At 40.6% G+C, this 9,907-nt stretch overlaps 1 protein-coding gene across 1 annotated transcript; it reads right to left on the reverse strand.

Annotated features, from left to right (window-relative positions):
• Positions 1 to 7,083: 7,083 nt before the first annotated feature.
• On the reverse strand, positions 7,084 to 9,630 carry LOC112588070 (uncharacterized). The gene is made up of 5 exons (XM_025301403.1): positions 9,301 to 9,630; positions 8,988 to 9,046; positions 8,174 to 8,346; positions 7,869 to 8,031; positions 7,084 to 7,369 (listed from the first exon to the last, which is right to left on the reverse strand). Exons 1-5 carry the CDS (start codon positions 9,446 to 9,448, stop codon positions 7,313 to 7,315), a joined length of 600 nt encoding a protein of 199 aa, XP_025157188.1. The 5' UTR covers positions 9,449 to 9,630; the 3' UTR covers positions 7,084 to 7,312.
• Positions 9,631 to 9,907: the final 277 nt, after the last annotated feature.

Below are 9,907 nucleotides of genomic sequence, written 5' to 3' on the forward strand. Positions count from 1 at the left end.
CATACTGTAGACAAGGTATCTTGTATACAAAATTTTTTTTTAAGTATCTTTTTCCCATTTCTTTTCTTTTTCTGCCTTTCTTTTTTAATTATTTATTTTCTCCGTCTACTTATACATTTATTTCTCTGTCTATATTTTTAAATTATTTTTTTTCGTATTTTCTTTCTCTGCCTATATTTACATATTCGTATGTATGTAAGGTTTTAATTAGCATGTATCTTATATTTTTAAGGATTAATCTTAAAATGTTTAAGAAACACTTCTCTCTTCTCTTTCTTTCTCTCTGGATCTCTTTCCCTTTCTTTCTTTCCGTATCGTATAATGTAGCAGATTAGGCATATTTCGAAATCTCGAACCGGCGCGGCGCGGCGGTGTGTCCGCAGACTTGGTTGCTCCGGAGGTAATCGAGCGACGTCGAACAAAGCCAGACGGACGGGATACAGGTAGCAAGGACGTAATTAGCGGCGAAAGGCAGAAGAGACGTAAACGCGTGCGTGCTCCTTTGTTGTGGTCACCGAGGAGCCTACGCGACATTCCTGACATTTCGTCCCGTCCTCTTTTCTGCCGTCGCCGCCGTTCTCCTTCTCTCACCTGTGCCGTATCTTATTGCTGCACCCTCCACCCTCGACTTCCACCGCCACTGTAAAGAGCACCTGGCACGATACGCCGGATGCTCCGTGTGGACACGTTCAGTCGTGCGGTAGTTAGTCGCCGGAGAAGGCACAAGGATATCGCCCGGGAGTTTAATTAATTGATAGCACGCCTGCGTGCCTTGTCCATCCCTCGTGGTCTCTCGATACTCTCCTTGTATGTACAGCGCTTTGTATCGATTCCGTACGATCTCCTTCGATCGCATTCCACCAAACATTTTTACTTCGACAGTGTCACAAGGTGGACGCGAGTGCGACGACATCCTTTAAGTCGTATGAGAAAAGATTTGAGTGGCGGAAAATAAGCACCGAAAAAATATTCGAACAATATCGTTATTATAACGATAACGGAATCGAAAGTGCAATCAACACTTCGCGAAAGAGCGGGGCTAGAAAACGATTTGCCATTTGTGCGATCGTGTAGATGAAGGCCGATATGCCGATATTTTGGGTGGGATGATTGCTGATATATCTGTAATAACAATGTAGAAATAACGTGCGGTATCCTTGCAGACATAACGAAATTTTCTGCGCGCGCTTGCAACATATACTTGTCGAACGTACAAAGCATACGGAAAAGCTATTTACAAACATTTCTACTCGTCTCCCGAACTGTTGACACAAACTAATTTCTATCTGAGGATATAACGAGTTATGAGTACTCATTATCAATAATATCGAGAAAAAACCGATTTGGAATTTTTAAACTAATTATCCAATAGATGACGACAGAACATGATTGAAACACGTCTTGATATTAAAACAATTTGTATTCGCGTGTTTAACTGCGTGGTTGTGAAAAAATATAACTCCTATTCTTCCAAAACACATTCTTTATTGAAAACATTTCTAATATATCCTTGAGGGCAACTTGTATATTGCTTAACAAGTATACGTAATCTTTTATTTCATTCGCACTGTCGTTACGAAAGATATATTACAATCCTATACAGGAACTTCACTTTTCAAGGTAATAACAGATTATATAAATTCAAAAAGATAGACAAATATTTAATACGCCGCCGTTCTCTGTATAGTCTCTGTACGGTTTATAGGAACCAAATTTATTGTTGTCATGATATATAAAACTTAAAGATGAACTTAGAATTCCTTCTATTTTATTTATGTTCTCGTCGGCTTTGAGTTTTGATTTGGCGGTTAAAAGAAACGGACAGTCTTGCTCCCGTAATTTGAACATTGCAAATGACCGCCAATGACCCCCATGTGCTAAGATCTGCTTGAAACGCTACAATTAGATTTAGTTGCTTATACCACTGACTATCCACATATTGGTGATATAACATAGAATGTGTTTCGAAACTTAATTTTAGATATTTAATATTGCATGCAGAGCAAGTGTTAATATTTTCTTTCTCGACATCTAATTCCGGTCCTATTAAAACAATTCTTAAATCATTTATCACGGGACAAAGGTACAAAAAAAAGCTAGTAAATATTTTTTATCAATATAGTTTGCAGCTATTATATGAATAATGCAATAGCGATTGCGTAGGCGCAGAAGATTCATTGATTTTACATTTTGCATACCGTAATACAGTGTCAATGGTCCTGATATAAAATCAGAATAGAAATGAGGAAAACCACCCAAACTTTCCCCATAAATATTTCGATTTGTTTGATAAATACTTTACAATAAATGATTCCATATAAAAAATAGTTTCATCTTGCTTAGGAAACAAAAGCAAAAGGAAACAAAACACTCCAGTTTTTCTAAAGAGAATGTTGTGCTATAATCAATATGATAACATAAACGTAGTTCTTGGCAATTGTGTTTTTGAATATCGTCTATATGATGAGGACAGTAGTTGGCCGAAAAACACCGCCAACAAGAAATGAGATCCTCTTGTCGACGACAAATATTACACGATTTCGCCAACGTGATCATTTGTTCTTCATATGGCTTTAGAGCACGTGATAATTCTTGCTTGGTTAAATGTACCAGTTCTTTCCTCGATTGGATCCAGTCCTCTAGGTTTAGTTCTAAAGTGGCTCAAAAGTAAGGGTAACTTTTTAAAAACTTTTGTATGACTGCGCAGAATTCCATATGATGTGTATAATGCATCTGTCTGTGCTTCTCGCCGCAGTAAGAGATCATTTTACATTGATCACATGTCAGATTTATAATAACATTCTCTTGCAAACATGACAAACATACGGACAGAAAAAATTATTACAACGAGAGACGAAATATTCGTCTGTTGCCTCCGGTAAATACGATACGAACATATTGATATTTAGATGGAATTGATTATTGCTGATATGTTTTTTGCGTAATGTAAAGTAAAAATAACGTGTAGAAGCGACAATAATATCACATAATATCTTTACAGAAATAACTAAATTCTCTGCGAACACTTGAGATGTATACTTATCGATTGTTCGGAGCATGCTGAGAAGCTATTTACAAGTTTTTCGAGGTGTCACCGGAGTTGTTGATACAAACTAATTTGAATCTGAAGATGTGACGAGCTATGAATATTCGGCGTCAGACGACAATACACATGATCGAAACACGTCTCGACCTTAAAACATTTTCTATCAGCGCGTTCAATTGCGTTGGGGTGAAGAAAAATTTAACTTCAATTATTTTAAAACATGTTATTTATTGCAAACATTTCTAATATATCCTTTAAAGCAACTTGTACATTGCTTAACAAGTATACGTAATCTTTTATTTCATTCGCATTGTCGTTACGAAAGACACATTACAATCCTACAGAAACATTATTTTTTAGGATAACAACAAATGTAAATTTAAGAAGATAGACAAATATTTATTACGGTGAGACACACCACCGTTCTCTGTATAGTCTCTGTACGGTTTGTAGGAACTAAATTTATTGCTGTCATGATATATAAAATTTAAAGGTGAACTTAGAATTTCTTCTATTTTATTTATGTTCTCGTCAGCTTTAAGTTTTGATTTGGCGGTTAAAAGAAACGGACAGTTTTGCTCCCGTAATTTGAATATTGATTCCGACAATGACCCCCATATGCTAAGATCTGCTTGAAACGCTACAATTAGATTTGGTTGCTTATACCACTGACTGTTCACATATTGGTGATACAACATAGAATGTGTTTCGAAACTTAATTTTAGATATTTAATATTGCATGCAGAGCAAGTGTTAATATTTTCTTTCTCGACATCTAATTCCGGTCCTATTAAAACAATCCTTAGATCACTTATCACGGGATAAAGATGCAAAATAAATTCCCAAGCTGGTAAATATTTTTTATCAATATAGTTTGCAGCCATTATATGAATAACGCAATAGCGATTGCGTGGGCGCAGAAGATTCAATAATTTTACATTTTGCATACCGTAATACAGTGTCAACGGTCCTGATACAAAATCAGAATAGAAATGAGGAAAATCACCAAACATTCCCCATAAATATTTCGATTTGTTTGATAAATACTTTACGATAAATGATTCCATATCAAAAATGGTTTCATCTTGCTTAGGAAACAAAAGCAAACGCTCCAGTTTTTCTAAAGAGAATGTCGTGCTATAATCAATATGATAACATAAACGTAGTTCTTGGCAATTGTGTTTTTGAATATCGTCTATATGATGAGGACAGTAGTTGGCCGAAAAACACCGCCAACAAGAAATGAGATCCTCTTGTCGACGACAAATATTACACGATTTCGCCAACGTGATCATTTGTTCTTCATATGGCTTTAGAGCACGTGATAATTCTTGCTTGGTTAAATGTACCAGTTCTTTCCTCGATTGGATCCAGTCCTCTAGGTTTAGTTCCAAAGTGGCCCAAAAGTAAGGGTAACTTTTTAACAACTTTTGTATGACTGCGCAGAATTCCATATGTTGTGTATAATGCATCTGTTTGTGCTTCTCGCCGCAGTAAGAGATCATTTTACATTGATCACACGTAAATTTTATAGTAATTTCCTGTTTCTTGCAAACGTGACAAATATTTGGACAGAAAAAATTATTACAACGAGAGATGAAATATTCGTCAGTTGCCTCCGGTAAATACGATACGAACATATCGATATTTAGATGGAATTGATTATTGCTGATATGTTTTCTGCAATTCTTAACGTAAAAGCAACGTACAAGAGTATCTTTGCAGAAATAACGAAATTCTCTGCGAACACTTGAGATGTATACTTATCGATCGTTCGGAGCATACTGAGAAGCTATTTAGAAGTCTTTTGAGGCCCCACCGGAGTTGTTGACACAAACTAATTTATATCTGAAGATGTAGCAAGCTACGAATACTCGTCACTAGATAGGAGGATGTCGCGAATAAATCAATTCTGTGAGATTGTTAATCAAGTTGTCTGCATGGCTATCGAGTTCTTGGCTTGCCTGCGCGCAAGCGTTACATTGTTATTTGTCAGACACCCTGTATGTGTTAAAACGTGTTGGCACATAACAATGATCTCTCAAATGCGGAGAGATGCAGGTACGTTTTTTCTGCCTGGAACACGTCCCTTTCCGATGTGGCAGCGGAGTGGGCTTAAGTCATCGTTGTTGATAGGTCGTGCGAGGTCATGAATGGAAACTCATTAAAGAAATCCCGGCGTGCTGTCGCATGCCTCGTGTCGTTAGGTCTCGGCAATCAGAGACATGAATTTAGCGAAATTGACGCGCCTCGACGACATGCGTGAATTATGTCGGCGAAAGAATCTCGCGACTCCCTCGATTTCCTGGCGCGCGCGGCGGAGGTAAAAAGATAGTAATCCGCGAAGTGTCCTTCGTGCGAGGCACGCGGAAGAAACGATACCTTTGACCTTTGTTGACACGATCCAATGCGGCGTCTGTCTCAGGATTAACATTCGTTCCTTGTAAGATGCTTTCGAGCCTGCCACGCGGTCGCGCTCCGACTTATTCGCACACCTTGATTCAGCGAAACTATTTTCACACTTTGAATATCTCGACACACTGAAACGTTTTTGCGTGAGTGACTTTAAAAGAATATCCGGCCGTTCTGAGCTGAGAAAATCGATTCGACAGTTTTAAGCGTGGATTTGTTGTGCGTGCGCTCCTCCGTTCCACACAGCCGAAATCCCAATAAAACACGCACAAAAGTCTGCGGGGAATTTGCATATTAAATATAGAACTGCCTCGAAATTGATCGCAGCCGGCAGGTTACCAGCTTGAATTGACACCGTCGAATCATTCTCATTCACTATTCATGGGCAGTAACGCGCACTTTTTTTTTTACACGTTCCGCGCGGGAATTATTGATTCCAATTCGCTATCTCTCGAATACAATATGGCGCGCGAATACATTATTCTCTTCACTCCTCTTGTTTATCCCTCCGTTTCTTCGCTCGTTCCTCTGCCTTCTGGCTTCGAACATTGCGGCCTGTCATTCTCCGCGAATGCATTTCCCCGAGTGTCCACGTACGATCAATTGGCGTGTAATCTGGAACCCGCGACGAATCTGGAAAAAAAGGAGCGACAGGCTGTGCGCGCATCGGCGGATGCGCTCGAGCTCTCCGCGCTGCCGAGCGCAGCGGCTGCATTCTGCGCCGGTGGCGGTCACGAGGGCGCGAACTAGTTCGTGAATCATGCCTAGAATGCTTTACATAAATTGCTCGAGGCCGACGTCACGATCGGGGACCCTAAGCGCAAGGAGCGAGAGCCTGAGAGAGGAGGAGAGAGAGAGAGAGAGAGAGAGAGAGAGAGAGAGAGAGAGGGAGTGAGTCAGCGCGAGAGAGGGTCGAGGGGAGAGGCAGAATATGAAGTAAGTTCACCGGCCGGGAAGGCAGACGTGACTCAGCCAGTCGTACGCATACGAGACGCGGAGGATGGCAGAGGGGCCCCCGGGAACCCCGGAAAGGAGAAAGTATGACTCCCGACTCATCCGCGAAGTCCAGCCGCGGATTTCCGAGTGAGCGCGGTGCTTGCGGTCGTTTACTCGGAAAGTCACCTTTCTAGGTCGACTTCGATCATCGCGCGCACTTGAGGAGCTCCTCGGTGATCGGCTCGCTCGTCTCCTGCGCCGCAGGAGCGGCGGAAATGCACAGCGGTGCATAGCGCTGTGCGGGAGACGGGCATGAGTTGTCTCGGAAAATCCGAATCTTGAGAAATTCGGGAACTTGGACAAGTTCCCGATAAGTCGAAATTCAAATATCGTGTTGATGTCCCGAGATACAATTTTCCCCGAATGTACAATTTCATATGTATATGTGTGTGTATAATCTTAGTTTTTCTTGTGAATGGCAACGAGTCGGAAGAGGAGACCTTCAGAGCTCTTATTCTTTTAGAAGTCTTTCAGACATGTGTGGAAACTTTCCCAACTCTAATTTCACTTCACTATCGGTTACTTTGTTCGTGCGTGTTCATGTTTATAGATGGACAGACAGTTTTTGGATATCCGGCAGCAACGAAGTACTCGTCACAAAGTTCGAAAATGGATTTCTCGTTTCTTCTTATAAGGAGTATTTTATTGATGCGCGCAATTTCGACGTACACACATACACGCACATAGTGCTTGCAGATATTTTACAACCACAATTTCGATGATCGTGCGACAATATTTTTCGGGCGCAATCGGTACACCGGGTACAATTGTGTTCTCCTATATCGTATTCAGGCACATAGATTTCATGTATAACTATGACATTATACACATTGTGATCTTCTATATGATTGCGATTGTTTAGTGACTGATACTCCGAGTGCTTCTGTCATCTACAACGCTCAATGCCGGTGATTTCTGAAACAGTGTCGTGGAACATTGATTACAAGGTCGGGTAAACCTTTATATTGGGAGACCCAGACGCTTTCTGTGATCTTGTCTTATAAAGGTCACTCTCTTCTGAATGACTTGCAGAAGAGTTTAGCCGTTGTTTATTATTTGTTAAAAAGTTAACAAAAGAAATTTTATAAATAGAGCTTGTTTTTCCGACACAGTGTACATTAAAAAATAGGCTCTATAGTTAATAATATTGCAATATATATATATATATAATAATTAATAATATTAAGTTTTTAATAAACAATGAACGACGGCTAAAATCTTCTGAAAATTATTCAAAAGAGTGACCTTCGTAATACTAATCAAGATCAAGGTCACATAGTTCCCCTAAATTCAAGATTTTCTCGGGATTAATTGAAGAGCAGAATTAAATTTCCTTTCCCGATTGAATCGTTCGGCCGATTTCATTCGACGTTCGTTAAAGATGACGCGAGAAACGAGACAAAGGGACGCTTACGACTCTCTCCATTATGTCCTCCGCTGCGTTGACCTTAGCGGGTCTGGCGGGTATGCCCCTCTTTGGTTCTCGCTCCATTTTATGAATCATCTTGTAAACGCTCGAGTTCATCAGGTGGTCAAAATTCGGCAGGTTCGTCTTCTCGTACTTCTTGAAGTTCACCCTACGCAACCGGTCGATTAATTCAACTGAAATCCCTCCGCTGAGGAATCCTAGCGTTCTCTTAGGACTTTTATTCGCGAACGCGCATTTGATTTAGTCGGTTCGAGGCTCCCTTTCGGCTCGAATCGCGAGATCGTTCTTACCCCAACGCTCTGCCGCGAATAACTTCCGCCTGCGAGGATAACACTTCCGCGATCATTTCGTCGTTGAAGAAATCATTCGGGCATCTCCATCTACGGCCACGCGTGAGTTCGAGCTGCTTAGCCTGGGGCCAGAGTTCCTGCGAGTGCTTTCGGCCTTTCTTGTGTATTCTTTGCTGAAATGTGAATCGTGACTACTCAACGACTTTGTCTGGCCTCGATCGCTCCCGTCATGCATCGATCGCAAAATTACAAAATGTAATGGCGGGTTTTTTCTATATGCATACCAAAGGATCCATTTAAGACAGTGGAACGTTGGTTACTGATTTGGAAAAATTTTAACGTAACGTTTCTCTACTGATAACATATATGTTTACAATTCTTTTGGCAAATTGTGCTGGGAAATTCGAGGAAATTTTTTAGTTCTATGTATAATATTAGTCATCAACGACGTGTACTCGTCTAATAAAATAAGAATTGATTTCGTATTATTCGAGAAAAGGAACCCTTATTAATCGCGAGAGAAGGTATTCTCGATACGATTCCGAAGAAAATGGACGAATTTACAAACACAAACTCCGAAAGTCAAAGGGGACGACGAAGAGTAATCGCAAGGGTCAAACAAGAGGGTCTGTAGACATTTATATGAGGCTTTTCAGCACGGCTACAGAAATCTGTACACGCATTCCGATTCCGCAACTTCTACTAATTTTCGGTGTTACGAGTAACACAAGTAAACGGGAGGCGAAACGGGACGATAGTTATTTCATTCCGGGTGGAACACAAGATGCGTCATTCCGGTTATCCGGGCTTATACCTGCAATTCCTGTATTACTTGGTCTTTTGGCGACAGTTTCAGATCTGCTTCGAAACTACCTACAACGTAGTATCAATATATATTTTACAATGTTCGACATGTCGCGTCCATGTCGCGCGCGCGTGCTGCGAGGACCTTCGGAACTTCAACGTCGCCAAATGTCCTTTATTATCGCGACGAGACTTTAGCATGTGGTATTACGTATATCTCGTCGCTCGCCTATCCGGCAAGCAATTACTGCGTCTGAGAATATTTCAAGACCGGCATAGGGCCAGAGGTCAGCGTATAAACGTAAAGCATCGTTGACATTTACCGTGCGACGGTGCTGGACTCGGCGATTTCAGCAGTTTGGTCTCGTAAGACACGATGAATTTCTTTATCCTACTTCCCTCCTCATCCTCGCTCTTCACAGAAATCGTCCCATCCATTTCCTTCGTTTCGACCTCCTCCTCGTCCTCCATTTCCCCTTCGTCGTCGCTGGGCTCAATCACTTGAGGCGTCGACCTCGACGACGTCTTCCGTTCCAAACATGCAATTTCCTCGATGTAGTCGTAAGTCTCTGTAAACTCCTCGTCCGCTTCATCGGTATCCTCTTCCTGCTCCCTCGACTCCTCATTGTTCCTCCGCGGCGTGTTGTCCTCTTCTATGTAGAACAAGTCGAAAGATTATACGAGAGAAGAAAAACAACATCGAAGTCTGATTCAAAATCTATTAGAAATTTAAACGTCATTTAAATCAATATTTATATCAATCTTATTTTTTCCTGTTTTTTTTTTGTAAGAGCGGAAAATTTTTTCCCATATACTTAATCAAGTATATAATAACAAAAGTATATAATAACAATAACATACAGAATTTAAAATCGATCCGAATATAAGTCATACTGCAATTTTCATAAAAAAGGAGACAGTTGTGTGAGA

This window comes from Harpegnathos saltator, unplaced genomic scaffold (genome assembly GCF_003227715.2).
Source record: "Harpegnathos saltator strain DR-91 unplaced genomic scaffold, Hsal_v8.6 scaffold414, whole genome shotgun sequence".
NCBI lineage: Eukaryota > Metazoa > Arthropoda > Insecta > Hymenoptera > Formicidae > Harpegnathos > Harpegnathos saltator.

What these genes read in the sequence shown, in the direction of transcription:
- LOC112588070 (XM_025301403.1), bottom strand. Translation starts at nt 9,448, where the DNA reads ATGGAGGACGAGGAGGAGGTCGAAACGAAGGAAATGGATGGGACGATT. An exon ending in GAGTCCAGCACCGTCGCACG is followed by an intron (nt 9,047 to 9,300) that starts GTAAATGTCAAC and finishes ACTACGTTGTAG; the next exon opens with GTAGTTTCGAAGCAGATCTG. An exon ending in AGGACATAATGGAGAGAGTC is followed by an intron (nt 7,370 to 7,868) that starts GTAAGCGTCCCT and finishes ACACTGTTTCAG; the next exon opens with AAATCACCGGCATTGAGCGT.